This window comes from Mirounga leonina, unplaced genomic scaffold, assembly GCF_011800145.1.
Source record: "Mirounga leonina isolate KUSES-001 unplaced genomic scaffold, KU_Mleo_1.0 Mir_53, whole genome shotgun sequence".
Classification (NCBI taxonomy): domain Eukaryota; kingdom Metazoa; phylum Chordata; class Mammalia; order Carnivora; family Phocidae; genus Mirounga; species Mirounga leonina.
The window spans coordinates 33,749,551-33,772,785 of NW_023270807.1; the positions used below are offsets into that span (position 1 = coordinate 33,749,551).

Sequence of the window (23,235 nt, forward strand, 5' to 3'; positions counted from 1 at the left end):
TCTAGTAAATGAAGATTTAGCTCTTTTTTTTTTTTCTCTATTTCTCTTCTGCAGATCCTCCCATCCTTCCAGTCTAGGTTTTGTCTTTTTTTTTTTGTTTTCATTTTTATCTTTTTATGTTTTGGTTTTTAATTTTTCGGTAAGTCAAAATTCAGCATCTACATGATGTGTATCTGTTATATTGTACTACAGTTGTTTCTTACTTTTTGCTTTCCCTGTAGTAAGTAAATGTTCTTCCCACATCTTCCAGTAATCTCTCAATAAAATTTTCCACAGGATCAATTTCATCAGATAAATGATCAATTCCACTGTGACTTTTCTTGGAGAATTCATCCTGGAATCCTCCATTCTCCTTCTTGCTATGCTGACGGTTCTCAAGCCTGCTGCACAGCCATTATCTTTTGAATTTCTTTTGATTTTTTTTCTAGATCAAATTCCCAGTTTATGGGGTCTCATGTTCATGTCTTTCTGAATTTACTCTCATTTCAGATAATAAAACTCTAATAGTTTTTCAGGTAAAAAGAGGGTATGATGACGGAAGGCATGATGCTGACAGCTGTCAGCATTCCAGTCCCTTGTCCTACCTGGATGGATGACCGTCACCCGGCGCACTGTGATCACACGGGAATTTTCCTTCACCATCATCCTGTGACTCCTGCTCTTGGTTTACTTTCCTATTTTGATGAGGTACACCAAACAGTACATTCTTGAGAAAGAAAGCAAGGAAAGAAAAAAAAATGGTTTGACTTTTCATGTCTGAAAATGGCTTTTTTTTTTTTTTTTTTTTTTCCCATCCCCATACTGTTTGATAGTTTGCTTGGTATAGAATTTTAGGCTGGAAATAAGGTCCCTTCAGAATTTTGAAAACTATGCACCCCTTTGTGCTTCTTTTCAGCATTGTTAAGCCTAAAGCCATTCTGATTTTTGTATGTGACCAGTGGTGTGTGGTTTTTTATCTTCACTAGCTGGTAGAATCCACTTTTTGTCCCCAGTGTTCTGAATTTTCATAATGATATTTTTTTGGTATGGGTATATTTTTAGCCACTATAGTAGATTCTCAAGGGGTCATTTCAAACTGATGATTCATGATCTTCTGTTCTAGAATATTTGTTTGTTTTTAATGATCTTCTCCCTTCATTTTCTCTGTTGTCTGTTACGGAAATCCATAAGCTGTGCCTGTGGACTGGCCTTCTGATGATCTTCTTTCCTCTCTCATTTTCCATCTCTTTATCTTTTTGCTGAGAGAGAGAGAGCATAAGCAGGAGGGGCAACTCTAGGAGTTCATGGTCCAACCTCTTAGTGAGATTTTTATTTCTGCTGTCGCTGCTAAGGTTCTTTGTTGCTCTTGTTGTTCACTGTATCTCTTTATCCTAGCTTCCTACTTTTGTTTCATAGTCTCTTACCTTATGTCTGTAAAGATATTAATGACAGTGTTTGGAAATTTTTTTTCTTAGTTTGTTTCCTTCTAGTTGATTTCTGGTCTTTATCTTTGGGAAAATTTCTTCAGATATTTAGTAAATCGTGCATGTCTCTTCGTAATGACGTGTGGAAGATGACGAGTGTAACTGGAATTTCTAAGCATCTGATTGGGGCTGATCCCCTTTGATCTTCACCATGGGTTGACCTGGGTTTGCCATTTCTTGGGGAATATCTAGTGTCAGTACCTTTAGCTCTTTTCTTGGGCCGATCTCGTTCTGCCAAGAATACCTATCCAAACTGCCATCTGGAGGATAAAGGTCCTGCTGCCAGTGGGTTTTCAAAGTTCAGGCTGTATATGGTCACTTGATAGCCGGGTTTGGGGTATAGTACCCCTTCTTCAACTGTGCCTGATGAGCCCTTGTCCAAAGGCTTCCAGTCAGGCTCCCGCTGGAAAAGGAGAAGAGCATATGCCCGAGGGTATGGGGCAGATTGCACACAACCTTCCTTATCTTAGTTATTCCCAGAGATACCTAGTGCTGCCAATTCCTGAGCCTTTTGAGTTTTCTGAAGTGTAAATTTTGTTATTTCTCAGCTTTTCCCAGTGTTGGCATAGGATTTTCTCTCTGGTATCAGCTAGTCAGTTACCTAACTTGTCCATCTGCTTTCCCACTTCCAAAATTATGTTGTTGCTGCCTCCTCTTCTGTTCCTTTTATGGGCTTATGTCTTTTTAAAAATAATCTCATCACTATAGCTTTAGTGGGTTTTTGAGGGATCAAGATTAAACTTGTATGTTCAATCTACCATCTTAACCCTGAAGGGAATGGGAATGTCTGTCTTAATTGTGTGTGTATGTGCATGTGCGTGTGTGTGCGTGTGTGTGCATGTACATGCATGTGCTCGATCACAACATTAAGTAAATTTCTCTTTTTTTTAAAGATTTTGTTTATTTATTTGTCAGAGAGAAAGCAGAAGCAGGGGGAGCGGCAGGCAGAGGGAGAAGCAAGCTTCCCGCTGAGCAGGGAGCCCGATGCGGGACGCAATCCCAGGACCCTGGGATCATGACCTGAGCCGAAAGCAGATGCTCAACCGACTGAGCCACCCAGGCACCCCTTAAGTGTATTGCTTATTGTGGTTAGAAATAAAAAAATTGGAAACCACTGCTAGGCAATGCCAACAACAAAGTGGTCAAGTCCAGTCAAAGGTTAACTGTATTTTCTCTTTATTATGAAAATCTTCCATGGAGCTAAGGGAGTTTTAAAGGCATATAGGGCCATGTTTTCAGAATGTGATACTCACAGGATACTCTAGATATAACTCTCTTTAGGAGGCGGCAGTGGCGGGGGGGGGGGGGGCAGGGAGACAAGCTGCACTTCCTCTGTTAGTGTATTTGAATGTACCTCTTCATTTCTGTTATGGGTACTAGAACTATTCTGGGTCCCAAATTTTCTGTTTCATGTCAAGAATGTCATAATACCGGGTGCCTGGGTGGCTCAGTTGGTTAAGCGACTGCCTTCGGCTCAGGTCATGATCCTGGAGTCCCGGGATCGAGTCCCACATTGGGCTCCCTGCTCAGCGGGGGGTCTGCTTCTCCCTCTGACCCTCTTCCTGCTCATGCTCTCTGTCTCTCATTCTCTCTCTCTCAAATAGATAAATAAAAAATCTTTAAAAAAAAAGAATGTCATAATACCAAAATAAAATAAAATACACAGAAAGCACAGCTAAATTATGTAATCTTCCATTGTGCTAGCAAGATTTGCTATATAAATTGCATCTACTCTGGTTAAAAAAATACACAGGAAAATGCAATTGCTTGTTCAAAATATTAAAGTTAGATCTTTAACTAGAACATTGCCTTAAAAATTCAAGAGGATATTTTATTTTGAAATCAATGTATGCTGCAGATGTGTATACTTGGACTTCTTTTCAATAAAAAGAAATTTGGGGGTTTTCATAACTTTTTTCAAATACTATAGCATTTTAATTCAACAGCCTAGAAAAAAAATAATGGGAGTATATTCGCAGATGCATGAAAAATTTCCTTGTAACATTATTTTTTATTTCTATGGGAATTCAGTGAGATGGTTTCTGAATCCTTAATAAAAACTCATTTTTAAGTTATTTACTCCAAATCTCCTAAAATTCAGAATTGAGTAAACACTGGTCACATGACTGAAATTTCACAATCCATCCCTACAATATTAGCAATATAAGATACTGGGAGAAGCACGAAGGAGTGAATATCCAAAAGTGACATATGAAGGTACACTATGTCTCACTGTAATATAGTTACATTTCCACTAATGTTACATTGTTCCTGAAGAGAAAAATAAGTCTGGATTGCCTTCTTTATTATATTAGTATGGATGATTCAGATAGCTAGAGAGCGATCCCTCTTGCTTATTGTACTGATGTTAAAAGTTTTTCCATTATTTACTAATTACAGAATTAGTAAATTAGTAAAAACTAATTGCAGAATTAGACCCCGGAATTTAAAGTGGACATACATGCTGCATTCCGCCTAAAAATAAAAGTGCAGTGTGTGATATTCACTCAACAAATATTCTCTGAGTTCTACTCTAGAAGTTATTCCTTCTTTTACTTGAAACTTATTTTGCCTCTTAAATATTTTCATGGATCCCTGAGAGAAAATTCTGTTTTATTTTATTTTTTAAAGTATAGTTGGGTTGTCTGGGTCGCACAGTCTGTTAAGCATTCGACTCAGTGTAGGGTCAGGTCATGATCTCAGGGTTTTAAGATCAAGCCCCGCATTGGGCTCCACACTCAGCATGGAGTCTGCTTGAGATTCTCTCTCCCTGTCTCTCTGCCCCTCCTGCTTATGCTCTTTCTCTCTCAGATAAATAAATAAATCTTTAAAAAAAATAAAAACTATAGTTGACGCACAATGTTACATTAGTTTCAGGTGTACAACATAGTGCTTCCTGTTGGTTTTTTTTTTTTTTTAAGATTTTATTTATTTATTCATTAGAGACAGAGAGAGAGGCAGAGGGAGAAGCAGGCTCCCAAGGAGCAGAGAGCCTGATGCGGGACTCGATCCCAGGACCCCGAGATCATGACCTGAGCCGAAGGCAGACGCTCAACCATCTGAGCCACCCGGGCGCCCTTCCTGTTGGTATTTTGATAGGGATTGCATTAAATCTGTAGATTGCTTTGGGTAGTGTGAACATTTTAACAATATTTGTAACATTTTAACAATATTTGTTCTTCCAATACATGAGCATTTAATGTCTTTCCATTTGTTTGTGTCATCTTCAATTTCTTTCATCAATTTTATCGTTTTCAGAGGACAGATCTTTCACCTCCTTGGTTAAGTTTATTCCTAAGTATTTTATTATTTTTGGAGCAACTTTTTTTTTGTCTGAATGCTGGGCCTAGGACTTCCAGTGCTATGTTGAATAAAAGTGGTTAAGAGTGGACACCCTCATCTTGTTCCTTATCTTGAGAATTTTTTTTAAAGGTTTTATTTATTTATTGGACACAGCGAGAGAGGGAACGCGAGCAGGGGGAGTGGGAGAGGGAGAAGCAGGCTTCCCGCAGAGCAGGGAGCCCGATGCGGGGCTCGATCCCAGGACCCTGGGACCCTGAGCTGAAGGCAGATGCTTAACGACTGAGCCACCCAGGCGCCCCTTGTTCCTTATCTTAAAAAAAAAAAAAAAAAAAAAACTATTTTAAAATCCTGTAAAAATTAAACATTACGAGGAAATATTGGATTTTTTTTAATAGTAAGATCTCAAAGTATACCTAGTCATGAAAAATCACACACAAAAAGGGAAAAAACTACCGTATAAAAGAAAACAAGGAGGCCAAAATCCAGAGGTTAGTTAGTAAGTTATACTTACTATACTATCAGTAAGATCCATAGCTGGAGTAGAAGGGGGACCTCTCTTACCTTGATGGTTCTCTTATTAAATATTAGCACCTTGCTCCTTTAGGTATTTGAGATACATCAGAGAACAAGATCCTGGTCTTTGTAGATTTTACATTCTAGTAGGGAAAACAAATAATAAACACCAACAAGTAAATTGTTTGTATATTAGAGGGTGAGTGCTGTGGAAAAAGGAGAGAAAGGTGAGGAGGCACAAATTGGTGAAGTAGGGATGTAAGTAACCTTGCATACGGTGGTGATCCGGGTAGTTCTAAAGAACCAGTACTGAGCAGAAACCCAAGGCAGCTACAGAGCCTCCAGGCTTTCCAGAGAGGATTCCTCAAAGATAGCCCTAAGGAGGGGTCCTGGCTTCTTTAAGGAGCAACTGGGAGGGCTGGCACAGAGAAGGGAAGCCTGGAGGGAAAAGAGCCATGGGAAAAATGATGGGAAATGAGGACGGACAGGAAGTGGGGGAAGGACAGACATACAGGGCCTTGTAGCCCTAGTAAAGACTTGGGCTTTTACCCTGGAAAAAATGGGGAGCCATTGGAGACTTGCACATAGAAAGACATGGTCTCAATTTTCAAAGGATTGCTCTGCCCTTAATAATCCTGTATCTTAGGCAGGTGATTTAACCTTGCTGAGCTACAGTTTCTTCATCTGTGAAATGAGCATAACATTTCCAAACTGGCAGCATTCTATTTTAAGTTACAGTTTGTATTTGTAAACCACTTCGCATCAGGGATTGAATGAATTACAGCTATTATTAATAAAATAAAGGGCCCATGCCTCCAGGCCACAAAAGTGCTCAAGGCAAAGGCCCTGAATTCATCCATCTCTGAACACAAAGTTGAGAGACTGGGGCCATCACGACCTCTCAGCTGACAACTTCTTCAGTGAAGACATTTGTCTCTCAACTTAGGAAGATGATTCACCAAGTAAACAAGAACACAGTGAAGTGCCATCTAACCAACCACAAAGTTTTAAAATCCTAAATCCAGGGGCGCCTGGGTGGCTCAGTCGTTAAGCGTCTGCCTTCGGCTCAGGTCATGGTCCCGGGGTCCTGGGATCGAGCCCCGCATCGGGCTCCCTGCTCCGCGGGAAGCCTGCTTCTCCCTCTCCTGCTTCCCCTGTTTGTGTTCCCTCTCTAGCTGTGTCTATCTCTCTCTGTCAAATAAATAAATAAAATCTTAAAAAAAAAAAATCCTAAATCCAGACATTATTGAACAAGGACTACTGTCATGGGGCCTGAGGAAAAGACTTCGTGAAGCAAACATTCATTGAGTGTCTTCTCTGCACCAGGAAGTGTTTTAGGGGCAGGAGGTACATGGATGAGAAGATACATGGTAGACAGATACATAAATGAAAAGACATGGTCCCTGCCCTCAGAGAGTTTACTGTCTAGCAAGGACAGGAGCTTGTAAACAACCAAGTATAATACTATGTAATAACAGTCATAGAGGGGCATCTGGGTGGCTCAGTCGGTTAAGCGTCTGCCTTAGGCTCAGGTCATGATCCCAGGGTCCTGGGATGGAGCCCTGCGTCTGGCTCCTTGCTCAGCGGGGAACCTGTTTCTCTCCCTCCCTCTCCCTCCACCCTGCTCATGCTCTCTCTCTCTCTCTCAAATAAATAAAAATAAAATCTTTTTAAAAAAATAATAGTCATAGAGATATGTATTCACAGTAGGGGAAGACAGGGCTGAGTCAGTGTTGGGGATCAGGCTGCATTTCATGGAAGTGGTAAACTCTTGAAGGGCTTGTAATTGCAGAGCTGGATCTGAGACTCTAAGCTTTGTCATGCTTCCCTCTATAGCTCATCCTCTTTGCTTTGGGTAACTCAAAATATCGGTAATTGCTAAACTTCAAAATAAAATTCTAGTTTTCAAAATGGCACAAAACTTATATGCGTGCTGAAATGTAAATGGTTTGTTCTGAATATTCTGATGTTCTCCACATGGGGAAGAGGGCACCTGCTTTTGTGGTGCCCTACACATAATCTAATGTATCAACTGCAAATTCAGCAGACAGCCAACCAAAAAAAAGGAGAGGAGAGTGGATGGAGGTGTATAGACAGTTCCCTTGGAAAGAGTATCCAAAGCTAATGATGCCTAAGTAGCACCTCGAGAAACTGTTGGTAGTCTGGTACAGCTGGAGCATGGGATGGAAAGGCTATAATGAGGTGAGGTTGAATGAGGACCTCTGAGCTATCTGAATAAAGTTCCCTCACAGGGCAACCAGAGATGTCCTACTTGCCATCTGGGTTGAGAAATTGACTTGACATTAAATATCAGGTAATGCAGAGGAAAAGAGTAGAAGGGAATAGGCCAACATTTAATAGGATTTCCCTCAGAATGTTAAAACTATAAACAAATTATTCTCATTCTTTATGATTTAATTTAAAATTTGAAGTTTCTATAGTGAGTATATATTACTATTGTAATAAGAGAAAAACAAAGTTTAAAAAAGCATTTGAAAAAAACATCTAGAACAAAATATATATTATCTGGAGTATTTTTCTGGGTTCCTTATTAGTACCTTGAGAACCCAGTACATCTTGTTGATGACTTAGCAGCATCTAACATAGAACAGTAAAAAAGGCTGTAGCCAAGGACATGGTGAAATGAAATCACGCTACTCCAGCAGGGCCCAAGCAGTTATTCTAAACTCTAGTTGGATTAAAGGAATTGCCTTTGGACTAGCACATGGCTAAAATGGAATCTCTAATTTTAGGATGATATTTAAGGTGTTGGGAAATGATCATGGTGAAGGGTAATTGAAATACAACCAGCCACAGAAGGAAGAAACCCTTGGAAAATAAATTATAATTCATAACAGAATGTAATAAATAAGTTATCATCACCATTAATAGTGGTCATTTTAATGTGTGTTCTCTATAGCATAATGGAATAGAATCATAATGTGCTTTGTTTAAATTCCCAAAATAAAAATGTATTATGAACTTCTAGCCCTTTTACACTTTTACTGTAAGAATTACATTATAATAATGGTTTCCTTTAAGTTCCGGAACTTGGGAAGATTTTTTCCTTCACTCTCATTGTTTTTCTATTTTTCAAATACTCTATTTCAAAATGTATATAATATTTTTGTGATAGAAAAGCATCTTTAAATTCCCTATGGAATTTTAAAAGTGATACAAATCATTTATAATTTCATACCCAGTACAGCTAATTTTATTTTTATATATTCTGTTCTGGCTAGTTTTCTTTTTATATATCATTGTACACAGTTACAATCAACATGAATATTTCATTTCATATTTTAATTTTACTGAACATTTAAAAACACATACTTTCATATTATTATATACTACTCATAATTATCTTTTTCGTAGCTATGTAGTACACCATCATGGTCAAATAATATAATTTACTGTAATTTATAGTTTCCTCCTTTGGGACATTGAAATTTCTACAACTATTTCTCTGTAATGGGCAATAATGCAGTTAACATTATTGCATTAAGCTACCTTTATTTCCTTTTTGAAATTATTTTCCAAAGAAAACTTCTCTGGTGTAAAATTATAAGATCACTGATTATAAAATTTTGTCCAATTTACATCGTCACTAGCAATGCTAAAGTATATCAGATTCACCTCTGATTTTGTTAGTTTTAGCTATTATTAGTTAGTTAATTTTGTTAGTATTAGCTATTATTCTTTTGTTAATTAAATTGGTATAAGTCCATACTTACACATAACTCTAATTTATATTTTTTTATTTCTACTTAGGTTGAATAGTTTCCTGCCGTTTTTTGATAACTAGCAGTCTCTTCTGATAGACTTATTTATACATTTATATTTTGGATTGTGATCCATTCAAATAGGCTCCTTACTCATTATAAATATTAAGCCTCTTTCTATCTTTCCATTTTCTTCCCAATCAAGCATTTTTCTTTGCATTGTAATTTAGTTATTTTAGGTAGTAACATTCTCTGTATTCATGATCGAACTGTCAGCTGTCTCCTTTATAGTTTCTTCTACTGACCCAAACATCAGGACATTATCATTCCTCTACAGACGGAACAAATGTTTTCTGCTACGTTTTGACAATTTGATTTTATTTTGATCTATGAACATGTAAGCTTCTTGTGCATAAAAACAGTAGTGACTCCTTTCAAAGAGAACAGTGCCAAGGCCTGTAAAGAGTGGGGTTTCAGGGACACCTGGGTGGCTCAGTCAGTTAAGCAACTGACTCTTAGATTTGGCTGAGGTCATGATCTCAGGGTTGTGAGATTGAGCCCCACTTGGGGCTTGGTGCTCAGCAGGGAGTCTGCTTGAGATTCTCTGCCTCTCCTCTGCCCTTGCTCCTTGCTCTCTCTCTCAAATAAATAAATAAAATCTTTGGGGCGCCTGGGTGGCTCAGTCGTTAAGCGTCTGCATTCGGCTCAGGTCATGGTCCCAGGGTCCTGGGATCGAGCCCTGCATCAGGCTCCCTGCTCCCTGGGAAGCCTGCTTCTGCCTCTCCCACTCCCCCTGCTTATGTTCCCTCTCTCGCTGTGTCTCTGTCAAATAAATAAATAAAATCTTTAATAAATAAATAAAATCTTTTTAAAAAGAGGGGGGTTCAGATAGCTGAGGAATAAAACAAGAACTGGGATTCTGAAAGCTGAGTAAAAAGATGAAATCTTGCTCCCATATCACAGATTTGGCAACGGGTATTTTTTTTTTTTAAGATTTTATTTATTTATTTGAGAGAGAGAATGAGAGAGAGAGCAGGAGAGGGAGGAGGGTCAGAGGGAGGAGCAGACTCCCTGCCGAGAGGGAGCCCGATGCGGGACTCGATCCCGAAACTCCAGGATCATGACCTGAGCCGAAGGCAGTCGCTTAACCAACTGAGCCACCCAGGCGCCCGGCAACGGGTATTTTTAAACTCTTTCTCTGTCTTTGTTTTTTTTTAATGATGCAATCATTTCCTCTTGCCTTGTGAAGCGCCTGTATTGTCTAAATTGTTCCCATGCACTAGTGGTGTAGGGGGAAACATGGAGAATTAGTCCACATCCAATGGCAGATTAGTCAGACATACTTCTCAGCTCTGGCTGAGAGAAACCATGCAATGTCATTTTTTGGCCTGGGTCCCAGCCCTGTTTCTTCATGTTACTGATCCTGAAGCTGTTCTTTGTATTGAGGGTTTTTTTTTAACACTCCCCCACTGATTCTAACATGCAGGCAAGGTAGAAAACCATTGTAATCATTTCATCAAGAAATATAAAAAGAAATCTAATCCGTAAGAGATGATCAAGAGAAAGAACTAGAAACCACTTATTTTTTCATAACTACCTGCATCTTGATGGCAGAATTTCATAGTAAGGGGCGCCTGGGTGGCTCAGTCGTTAAGCGTCTGCCTTTGGCTCAGGTCATGATCCCAGCGTCCTGGGATCAACTCCCACATCGGGCTCCCTGCTCGGCAGGAAGCCTGCTTCTCCCTCTCCCACTCCCCCTGCTTGTGTTCCTGCTCTCGCTCTCTCTCTCTCTGTCAAATAAATAAATAAAATCTTTAAAAAAAAAAAAAAAGAATTTCATAGTAGGAACAGAAAAACGGTCTTTGGACATAGCAGAAGTTTCCAGAATGTTCTTTACTTCCTCTCTCTTCATCATCTAAGGTTCACATGGTCTTTTCCAAACACTGAAATAGATTTTCCAAAATGTGGGAGAACAAAGTATTTGAAAGCAAGTTTTGAATACTGCTAATTAATAGGAAACAGGAGAGGGTTGGGAGAGGTAAAGGTTGTATTTTAAGCTTCTTTTTTCTCCAGGCACAGATCTTGCACTGGGGCAGGCTCACCACACCTGGCAGGATTGTCCACAGGGAGCAGGACTTTGGGGAGCATCTCACCCTGTTGGCATCTTGCTTTTCGTGATTAGCTTTTGTGCAGACCGATGTTCACATGAGCTTATATACCCATAACCCACATCTCCCAAAATGCAAGGGCAGAGAGCCACCCTTGGCTGAAAATGTAGCCCCACCCAGGTGTCTTAAAATTCACTAAGGGTTTTAAGCCTCTAGGAATCATGTGAAAGACATTTAATGTGTTATTAACCTCCCTGGAAAGAAAAAGGACATCTCAAGATAGTTATGGAGGAGAAAGACAGCATTTTCCCCATTTTTGTGGCTTTGAAATAAGGAGAAAAATTTCCTAACTCAGCCCTTGCTCCAATATGTGCCAGCAAAGATGTATTTCCTATTCATTTGTTCTGACCAAACACACAAAAAATATTTTTTAAAGACTGAGAACTTAATTTATGCCTTCAACAATCAAGTTATTAATGGTATAATAATATTCCACAATAAGGTGCACTTGGATATAATACAGTTGGTAACTAACTCCAATCTCCTGTCCAGCCTGTTCCTAAACAGAATGGCTAGGCTGAAGCTCTTATTGGGGTACAGGAAGGACAGGGGTGAGGCAGAGTAGCCCTAGGCTGGAAAGAAACTGTCTGATAATCATTTGGAATGTTCCCAGTTTCACTGACAGTCAGTGTGAACATTATGGTTTCACTATCTTTACATTTGTGCTTATTGTGACAGTACACACCTGCTGATAAAGTTTTCCATTAACTTCATAATTAAAGGACCCTGTATTTTATGCTATTCAATTGTTTTGGACACACATCATAGTGTTACGGTTGCTTATATGGTATTTTCAAGTAGATAAGCCTTCCCTGTAAACTCTCCAGTGTTCCCCAGTTTTCTGAGATAAAAAAAAAAAATAGGACTGTAGTTGAAGTTCCTTTCACTAGAATTCAGATGAGGGAAAGTAGTCACATGCCTCTTTTCCGAAGGGCAGCACCAGAGACCTGGGTGGCATAGTCAGTTAAGCATCTGACTCTTGATTTTGGCTCAGGTCATGATCTCAGGGTCATGAGATCAAGCCCCATGTCGGGCATGCACTCAGTGTGGAGTCTGCTTCAGATTCTCTCTTCTTCTGCCTTTCCCCTTTGTGCTCTCGCTCTCTCGCTCTCTAAAATAAACAAATAAATCTTTTTAAAAAATTACTTTTGTGAATTCTGTACCAGGAGTCCTGATAAGTGCATTATTTGATATTTCCTGTAGGGAACTAACATCTGGGTATCTCAGAGGGTTCCATAATGGCACCTGGTGATCATCCAGCCTATACTTGAGCCCCCTGCATCTCTCACCCCACACACACCCCCCTCGCAACTCCAGGGTATGTGTATTTCCAGGTCTCCTTTAGGGTATGCACTGGCTTAGCACATGGCCATGGTGACCACATTCCCCCCGAATACGATTTTTTTTTTTTTTAAGATTTTATTCATTCATTTGAGACACAGAGATAAAGAAAGAGAGAGAGAGTGCATGAGCAGGGAGAGAGGCAGATGGAGAGGGAGAAGTAGGCCTCCCGCCGAGCCAGGAGCCCGATGTGGGGCTCGATCCCAGGACCTTGGGATCATGACCTGAGCCGAAGGCAGATGCCCAACCGACTGAGCCACCCAGGCGCCCCCCGAATATGATTCTATCTCAGTGTTTGGGGTCACTTCACCAGAGACCCTGAAGGCAGCTGCACAGCCACCTGGATGCAAATGTAATGCAAGAGAAGCGAATCCAAATGGCAACAGGGAGAAGAAAGACAAATCTGCAAGGAGGCAGAAGGGAGACTCAGAGTCCGGCAGAATTTAATAGTGCAGCTCCAAAGCAACGGCCTAGATTTAAATTCTGGTTCTGTCACTTACTCTTCATTTGTCCTTGAGCAAGTTTCTTAGCTTTCTGTGCCTCACTTTCATAATCTGTAAAATAGGGGGTGATAATACATATCTCTTGTGGGGCTTGAAGCAATTAAAGTTCCTGGCACATAATTAGATTTCCCCAGAAAGCACTTATTACTATTATTGTCGTCATCATTATTGTCCTTGAGTAAAGATTTGGAAATGATGGAGAGAAGTTTTCCCAATTGTGTTCGTTTCCTAGGAATGCCATAACAGATGACCACCCACTGGGTGGCTTGAAACAACAGAAATTTATTCTCTCCCAGTTCAAGAAATCAGGGTGTCTTCAGGTGTCACCAGGATTGGCTCCTTCTGGAGTCTCTGAGGGAGAAAGCATCCCATGCTTCTCTCAGCTTCTGGTGGTTGCCCAAAATTCTTGGTGTTCTTGCCTTGTAGATGCATCAGTCCAGTCTCCACTTCCATCTTCTCTTTGTTTCCTATACCTTCTCCTTTTCTATCTTAGAAGGACACTTGCATTGGATTGAGGGCCCCCACCCTAATCCAGTATGGTCTCATCTTGAGCCTTACCTTAATTACATCTGCAAAGACCCTTATTCCAAATAAGGTCATATTCAGATGTTCCAAGTGGACATGAATTTGAGGGCAATACTAGTCCTCCTACTCCACCAACTGAAAGCCCAGGTTAGGATCAAATCAGAGGAAGAAATTGCCAACAGCTCCTGGAAGAATGTCGTCTAACCTTCGGCATGTTGTGCACTAAAAGGGCTCTGTTGTGTAGGTGATCAAGCGAAATGGGCCAGCTGCCCTCAAGCGCATCACTGAGTCAGAACCAAGTGTCAGCCAGAGTCAACATGTGTACTCTCCTTTAAACGGTGGCAGACTTCTCTGGAGAGAAGCTGGACATACCCAGCAGGGCTAGGCAGCGCCCGCGGCCAGCCCTTTCCCCTGCTCTCTCCTGACACGTTGCATGCCACTGCTGAACCCTGAAGGCATTCTGACCCTGGGTGATGCAATGTAAGAGCCTCGGGGAACTGGATTTTAGTAACACGCTCTGCAACTCACTCGCTCCACTGACCACCTGTGTGGCCTCAGGTAAGATACTTACCTTCTCTGAGCCTCAGTTTTGGCTTCTAAAAACCAGGCATAATATCACCACTAACTTGTAGAGTGGCTCTAAGTAAGAAAACTAACATCGGCAGAAGCTCCCCTTAAATGCCTTCCTGGCATAAATTTCAGTGAGTGGTTGCTGTTATTTTCATCACTGTGAGGTGGTGGCCCCGTCTCTCCTCTCTCCCTCTTACGAGGCTTGAGGGTAAGAAGGCCCAAAGGACCATGCAGCAGAGCTGTGAAGACCCATCTACGTCTCTTCCCATCCCACTCCTTCCGCTCTTGGCACACAGTAGACTGAACAACCACACAGTAAATAGCTTCACTAAATGACGCCCCAGCTGCAGTCCAAATATAAGCACGGCTTCAGTGAATGGACTTCTAATAGCCTTTCAGGATTTTGAACCCAACCAAGACAACTCATGACACATTCTCTTCTTTTCATGGCTTAGCCAAGGAACACTGGGCCAAGCAAAGACAACAAAAAGCAGTGCTAGTGCTTTAGTATATCTCCACATTGAAAGAGGCTCAAATACTATTTGGAGGCTCTACATACCTCATCTCTCATGAGTGTGTTTTTATTACTGTATTTACTTGATTACCAAGGTAATTCATATTCATTGTAGGAATTTTAGAACATACAGCCAAGCAAAAAGAATAAAATTATTGCTAATCCCAGATAGACATCTATCCCAGATAGATAGATTTTTAAAAAAAATAATAAATTGTGACGTTTCTCAGTCATTGGCCTTCAACTCATTTCAATAGCTTCCTAATATTCCATTATATAAACATACCAGTATTTATTTAATCCATCCCCCGTTCCAGAAATTTTAACTTGTTTTCAATATCTTGTTGCCAAAAACAAAGCTGCAATGATATGAGTTTATTCCTTATTAATTTTATAAATCTTTATTAATTTGGTATTTATTATCACCCTTCCCCCTTCTCCAAACTTTGCAATTAACCCAAAAATTAATTTCCTTGGTTTATTAGGAACCGATTTTATTGTCCAATCTGAAAATCTGCTCAGCTTTGGCCATACTATCTTAAGCAAGCTCTCTTCTGAGCTGCCTGTGTCCAGTAAATGTTAAGCAGTAAGTACTCTTGGACATGGCTGCCTCCACTCTTGTTTGGGGCATGGGGCTAATGGGGTCAATGTCATGGGCTTCAGGCTCTATGTTCAAAGGCCAGTTAGTTAAGTATCCAAAGACTGTTTGCCTAACTGGAAACAGCTGTTATTTAAATGCTGGCAGTTAGTTTCAAAAGAACTGGGCAAAAGAGCATGGGTGGGTCAACACAAATCCATCACCAATACTGGAAAGGCAGTGTGTTAACAGCTCCATCTTCCCTGTGGAAGACAGCTCAGAAAGGTATCCGTCAAATCACATACAATTAATAAGGCTGTAGAAAAAAGGAGAAGGAATAATATTGGGGAAACAATTGGCTAACCTTACACATCTCTTGATTTACAAGCTTAGTCTCTGAGATCCCCCCTGTTGCTATGTGAGACCAATTCAACAAACATGTTTCCAGTTGCTGGTGGTGGTGTTCTGTAACTGACAATTTTCTCTTCCAGCTGACACAGCGCTTGGCACTGATGATGTATATGATGAGAAGGGTTGCCAGTGTGATGTATCAGTCGAAGACCTCACCCCACCGCTTAAAACTGTCATTCGAGCTATCAGGTTGGTGGAAAACCTTTGACAAAATGAGCCAGAGAACTACCTCTGATTATTTGAATTACTACATTGCTAAGTTCTTTTTCCTACAGGTAAGCCTCCTGAAATAATAGTTTCTCTGCTCCTGTTCATTCACATGCCTATTAAATTCTGAAATATATTTTCTTAATACAAAACTCTACCTTGTTCGGCACAAAGTGTGTTATAAAAGGAGGCAGGATTCGAAATGCCAGGCCGTGCCAGAGAGATTCCACGCGAAGTGGCTTGTCATGAGAATCTGTGGGCTTTGAGGACATTTTATGTATGGATGCAATTGGATTTTTAAAATTATTTTTATGACTTGATGCTCTGATCCATGTTCTGTATCTTACATCAAAGAAAAATCCCACTAGGTTATTTCAAAACAGGTTGAATTCTAAAAAGGGGAAACCTAAAGTCCTCTGCAGTGACTTGGTCCTCTCTGGCTGAATGTAATGCTAAGCACTGATCTTTTGTTTTTTTAAGTTTTTATTTAAATTCCAGTCAGTTACCATACAATGTAGTATTAGTTTCAGGTGTGCAATATAGTGATTCAAAACCTCTATATAACACCAGTGCTCATCACAAGTGCCTTCCTTAATCCCCATCACCTATTTCACCCATCCCCCCACCCACTTCCCCCCTGGTAACCATCAGTTTGTTCTCTACAGTTAAGAGTCTGTTTCTTGGTTTGTTTCTCTTGTTCCCCTATGATCGTTTGTTTTGTTTCTTAAGTTCTACATATGAATGAAATCATATGGTATTTGTCTTTCTCTGACTGACTTATTTCAACTAGCTTTATACTCTCTAGCTCCAACCATGTTCATGTTGTTGCAAACGGCAAGGTTTCATTCTTTTTACGGCTGAGTAATATTCTATTGTGTATATATACGACATCTTGGTTTTTTTCTCAGATCTTGGGTTAGGGTTAGGATTAGGCTTAGGGTATGTGCCTGGTGTCCTGCATTTCAGAGACCTCTCCAGAGGGTTATTTAGAGTTTAGGAGTAGGGTTAGGATTAGGATTTGGGTTAAGATTAGGGTTAGGTTATGTGCCCAGCATCCTGCATTTCAGAGATCTCTCCAGAAAACAAAACCCCAGACTTCTGCTGGGGTGAGAATACAATTGGCAGCCATCCACCAAGATAAGGCAAGGAGGGGACTTGGGGCTCGAAATACGCTTTAAATAGATACTCAATTTAAAAGCTGATGTTAATGTGCTTCCTCTTCCAATAGAATCTAAAAGAGTACCCAAAGCAACTTACCTTTATGTTTCCAGGATCCACTCCCTCCAAAATTTAGGATCTGGACTAAATAAACTGCTGCAAACTCAGCCTGCCTAGTTTAATCCCTTTGGGAGAATTTTAATCTGTCCATGAACCCTGAGTGACTTTGTTGCAAAGAAGTACCTCTGATCTTTTTGGCCCTCTCTGCCTCTTACCAAAAAGCCAGAAGAAAACTTAAAATATCCAACCCAACTTAGCTATCCAGATACTTAGTCTAATTTCAGAGATCAGCTTGACTGATTATTTGCTTCTATTTTTAGTTGGTCATTTTGTATCATTAGACATTGCTTTACTTGATGTTTGGGAATCACTGGGAAAGCAGAAATGAGTTATAAAGATTTTGATAAATGTTTGTTAAGGCAAAGAAAATCATGGTTGATGAAAATGTGTACCCGAGAAGATACTTAAACCTTGTCTGTAATGGCACCCTAAAAAGAAGTGAAGTAAAACCCAGTTACTTCTCAACAGAACCCTTGAGCAACAAACCCTATGGGTGGAGGACCATACCTTCTTATGTGGCTTGGACCATCCTAGATTATGCTTCTTGTCTCATCATAATTGTTCATTGTTGATACTCCCTGTCTTTCTCAAAATATCCCAGTTTGGACAATTATATGATCACCCCGCCCCTGGGGAGCCTAGAAGCCTTAGGTAATATTTAAGCCCAGAAAACCCAAGGGTATGTAGTAAAATGATGCTTGAAGCCTTCAGTTAAAAGGGACAGAAAGGATCTAGAACTGCATTGTCTAATATGGTGACCAGTGGCCACATGAGGCTAGTTAAATTTGAATTAATTTAAATTAAATTTAACTTAAAATTCAGTTCATCAGCGGCACTACCCACATTTAAAGTGCTCAGTAGCCACAAGTGTCTACTATCCTGGGCACAGAAGCCACAGTGCCTTTGCATCATTGCAGAAAGTTCTATTGGACATTGCTGGGGGAGAAGTCACCTTGAAATTCTTTACATTCATTCATTATATCCCTCAAAGACCCTAAAGTGAAGGTGGGACAATTCATCCGCAGATTAGTCTGACTTGCAACAAGTACCATAAAATCTTATCTAATGGAAACAGATTAGGTTTCCTAAAAGTCGTACTTAACCCAATTTGTTCATTTCCCAAGACCTTCGGAAGCTTTCTGCTTTTGCCTCACAACCTATAAAAAGAATTGTGAGCTGCAAGAAAGAAACCGAAATAGGTTTATTCTGCTAGCTAAGCACTTTAGCGGCAGCTTAAGATTTACTTTTATACCATCCTTTTGAAACTTGCCTGATTTTTGTAAAGTCCTTTGCAGAATTCCCTTGCTTTTCAGAATTCTTTCTTGGTTCTTATTTTTAACAGGACTTTATTATTTACATGTATCTCCTTTTTGTGAATTTCTGAAGCTTTCGGCTTGCTCCTCTGTGACACTCGAGGGCGATGTTTTTCTCCCCCATATCCTGATTCTGAGTTCCCCTTAAAATTCGTGGATTCTCTAAAAATTCAGTAGTTACACTCAATAGTTAATAACTTCATTGGAAATCTTTGACTCGTGATACTACTTACTTTCTAAAAATACATGATTAAAAGACCCACCAGTACAATTGGCAGTTCTGAAAAGGAGTTTACTGATGTAAATCCCTAAATCTTATGCAAAAGTGTCCTTTTCTTGAGTTCCATTAAATAAATAAACTGCATAGCAGTTGACAGGAATGTCTTTGGCCAGAACATACTCATTTCTTACAGCTCACCTGAAGTGGTATTTTATATATATTACGTTCCTGATTGCAAGTGTGAACCATCTATCATTCACCTCTAAAATAGCAACTTTGTTTTGGCATTTTCCTTGTTATTTTTTGGTCTTCTGACTACTTAATATGAATAGTTGAATATGCCTTTTGTCCTCCCGTAGCTCTTAGAATAACAATAGTTTTTCCTAAGAGCCAAATTAAAATTAAGATGTGTAACAGAAAATATGTATTCCACTGCAAGGATGACAATATGGAAAACAAAACCACTGCATCCCCAAAGAGCAAAATAGGAGCTCTTACTTTGGCTATTAATATTTACTAAGCATCTGCCATTTTCTAATTTCTAGTTATTTTGGGGAGTAAAGATTCTCTGGGATGACTAAAGCCACTGTCTGAACTTGTCTGGATTATATTATCCAAATGCACTTTGAGACTTTTTTTTCAATGACTGACGTCACTTTTTATAGTGACGAACAATGGCTATTCTTAGACATTTCCAAAATATGTCTTAAAAATCAGAAGAATACTTAGTATTGTATAATTCCTCCAGGAGGGGCGCCTGGGTGGCTCAGTTGGTTAAGCGACTGCCTTCGGCTCAGGTCATGATCCTGGAGTCCCGGGATCAAGTCCCGCATCGGGCTCCCTGCTCGGCAGGGAGCCTGCTTCTCCCTCTGACCCTCCCCCCTCTCATATGCTCTCTGTCTCTCTCATTCTCTCTGTCTCAAATAAATAAATAAAATCTTTAAAAAAAAATAAATAATTCCTCCAGGATTATCACAGATTATTCTCAAAATATTACTTAGTGGGAGTGCACAAAGTTGCTGGAAATGTGATTTAAACTCATTACTGGGAGTGAAAATTGTATACTTATTTTTAACAAAAGTTCTGTATCTTGTTAATGATTTAATACAATGTTAATTTTCTTTTCATTCACTCATACAAATTAGTTTCTAAATAGAAAGATGAGGGGCACCTGGGTGGGTCGGTGGGTTAAGCGTCTGCCTTCGGCTCAGGTCCTGGGATTGAGCATGCAGAGTCTGCCTCTCCCTCTGCCCCTCCCCCTCCCCTCCTCCTGCCCGCATGCTCTCTCAAACAAATAAATAAATAAAATCTTTTGTGAATAAATAAATAGAAAGATGACATTAGCAGGGAAGTAAACAGATTGACAAGCAAATTTTCATTTTATCATGGCATATTCATTTGTTAGGGCCACCACAACAAAATACCACAGACTGGGTGTTTCAACAACAGAAATTTACTTTCTCCGGTCCTGGAGGCTACGAGTCCAAGGTCAAGATGTCAGCAGTGTTGTTTCTTCTGAGGCCTCTCTCTTTAGCTTGCAGATGGCCACCCTCTCTCTGTGTCCTCGTGTGGTGTTCCCTCCGTGTGTCCACAGATACGGGTCTACATCTCCTCTTCTTATAACAACACCAGTCAGGTTGGATTAGGCCCTACTCTAGGGGCCTTATTTCAACTGAATCACTTCTTTTAAAGCCCTGTCTCCAAATACAGTTACATTCTGAGGTACTAGGGGCTAGGGCTTTCACATGTGAAATAACAATTCAGATAACACCTGGCAAGATACCAGTTTTCCTATCACTGTTTAACAAATACCTTCTCAGGCACAATATCAAAACTTTCAGATTAAAAATAAACCCATCAATTACCTTAAATATGATCCCTCACAATATAAAACGTTGACTGTTACCTTTCAAGCTTGTACTTGGCACTGTGTAAATACTACGTAAGTGAGAATCTTGCACAATATTTCTCACAAAAATTAATATACGCTCATTAATTCAAAATAGTAATATAAATAAGTAATACATAATAAATAAATAATGATGTTTAAAGCTATACTCAATACAAGTCTATATTTATAAAAGAGTTTCAGAATAATGTTTTTTATAATAATTTTTTTATTTGAGTATAGCTGACACACAACACTACATTATTTTTAGGTGTACAATATAGTGATTCAACTTCTCTCTATGTTATGCTGCACTCACCCCAACTGTAGCTACCGTCTGTCACCATACAACACTATTACAGTCTGATTAACTATATTCCCCATCCTATGCATTTTATTCATGTGACTTATTCATTCCATAATTGGAAGGCTGTACCTCCCATTCCTCTTCACTCTTTTAGCCCAGCCTCCAACTCTACTTACCTCTGGCAACCATCAATTTGTGCTCTGTATTTATAGGTCTGATTCTGCTTCTTGTTTGTTTATTCATTTGTTTTGTTTTTTAGATTCCATATATGAGTGAAATCGTAAGGTATTTGCCTTTCTCAGTCTGACTTATTTCACTTAACACTATACCCTCTAGATTCATTAATACTGTCACAAATAGCAAGATATCATCCCTTTTGTGGCTGCATAATATTCCATACAAAGATATATATATATGTATGTGTGTGTATATATATATATATGTATGTGTATATATGTGTGTATGTATATGTGTGTATATATATATATATATATATATACACACACACACCCCACATCTTCTTTATCCATTTGTCTATGGATGGGCACGTGGGTTGCTTCCATATTTTGGCTATTGTGAATAATGCTGCAATAAACATAGGGGTACATGTATCTCTTCAAATTAGTGTTTCATTTTCTTTGGGTAAATACCCAGTAGTAAAATTACTGGATCATATGGTAGTTCTATTTTTAATTTTTTGAGAAGCCTCCATACTGTCTTTCACAGTCACTGCACCAATTTACATGCCCACCAACAGTGCATGAGAATTCCTTTCTGTCCACACCCTCACCAACACTTGTTATTTCTTATCGTTATTTTAGCTCTCAGAATAATAATTTTTAAAAATAAAAAATGTTTGTATTTGTTTTCCTATACTGAACTGGCTAGATAAATTCTGAGATATGCATACCAAGGCATCATAGAAGTGTCATGTGAAGGATTTATTACACAATTGGAGAATGAGCTCTGTCTGTTAAAATGATGCAGTGCAAAGCTCACCTGCCTCCTACCTGCAGTTTTTCATAGAATTACTCTATCTAAGATCACGGCCATTCTTAATGAGATCCTCAACAACAACTGTTCTCTTGTCAACTTGTTTTATACAACTATTTCTGTCAGTTGTCAAGAAATGAATCAGAATACCATCCAGCCTATTCTTCTTGTAAAGATAACCAAAACAACCCAATGGAGATTACTCATCATTCTGAACAGAAATGACCGAGAAGTTGATTGTATCATGGTCTTAACTTCTCGTAACATATCGATGCCATAATCACCATGCCTGCTATGTTTCACTGCTACACAACCTTTTATTTCCCAGGCCAAACCAGCCTTCTAGAAAATCAAATGAATAAAGAATTCTTTAGGTGAAGCTGCAGCCTTTATCTTGGCACCATTAGCTAACTCTACCCCCAGCTGCCACACTCCTGAGAGCTGCTCAGAGAAGTGATCCAAGAAATGACAGCCTCTGGGCAACCTTGGGCAACCCATGTCACCTCTCCGTGCCTCGATTCTTTATTGGTGAAGTGAGGAGAGGAATGGGATTGACTTTGTAGGGCTCTGGTGAGGATTGATTGAATTAACTTTTGCAGAGATCTTAGAACAGTGCTGAGCACATGCTAAGCACTACATAAATGCTAGCTCTTATAACCTCCAGGTCTCTGGGCTCCTTACTGCCTTCCCAGCATGCTGCCTACCCTGCCCTTCCTCTGCTCAGGCCAGACCCTCTCCTTTCTGAGCCCCACTGACTCCCGTGGTATCTCATGGGAGAGGAGCGCTTCTTTCTCTCTTCTGAGGGGTGCTCCCAACTTCCAAAAGTTTGTGGCCTTGCCTGACTGCACCCCCTCCCCAAGGAAGCACTTGCTGTTACCCCTTGAAGTCATGTCCTCACCACCTGTGCTGAGGAATCACTCAGAGCAGCACCACTCAGGGCAGGAAGAGCAATTTTTCCACCCAACCACAAGGCAATGTCCCGGGAAGATTTCTCCCCCTTCCTCCTCGGGCTGAGCTTGCTGTCTTCCCAGGCATCCTCCCAAGGAAAGGACTATGAAAGGGAGAAGTTACCTCTCCTCTCCGCTCCCCACCACCAACCCACACAGAGGCCTGGCTATAAACTCTTTGGTTCCTCCCAAAGAATCAGTTCGTGCACTCTAAAAACAAACAAACAAACGAAAAAACCAAAAACAAAAAATATAGAACTTCTACTCTGCACCAGACACCAGAGTAGACATTAACAAGAAAGATGGATCCCTGCTTAGAATCTTGAAGGGCTGCCAGAAAAAAACGGGGTCAATTATGAGGCAGAGCAACAGATCACTACAATAATAGAAGTCCGGGCTATTTGAGCAGATAGAAAGTCGGCACCTAATGTGGGAGATGGCATACAGGAAGGCTTTCTGGAAGAAGGGGCAT

General features: G+C 40.0%; 1 protein-coding gene across 4 annotated transcripts in view; it reads left to right on the forward strand.

Annotated features, from left to right (window-relative positions):
- The window catches only part of KCNQ5 (potassium voltage-gated channel subfamily Q member 5), a 509,304-nt gene that overhangs the window by 464,802 nt on the left and 21,267 nt on the right, over nucleotides 1-23,235 (forward strand). For all 4 annotated transcript variants that reach the window (XM_034991524.1, XM_034991525.1, XM_034991526.1 and 1 more), the window contains one exon: nucleotides 15,691-15,799. In XM_034991524.1, the coding sequence (XP_034847415.1) occupies nucleotides 15,691-15,799 (109 nt within the window). The remainder of the gene's footprint in view (nucleotides 1-15,690; nucleotides 15,800-23,235) is intronic.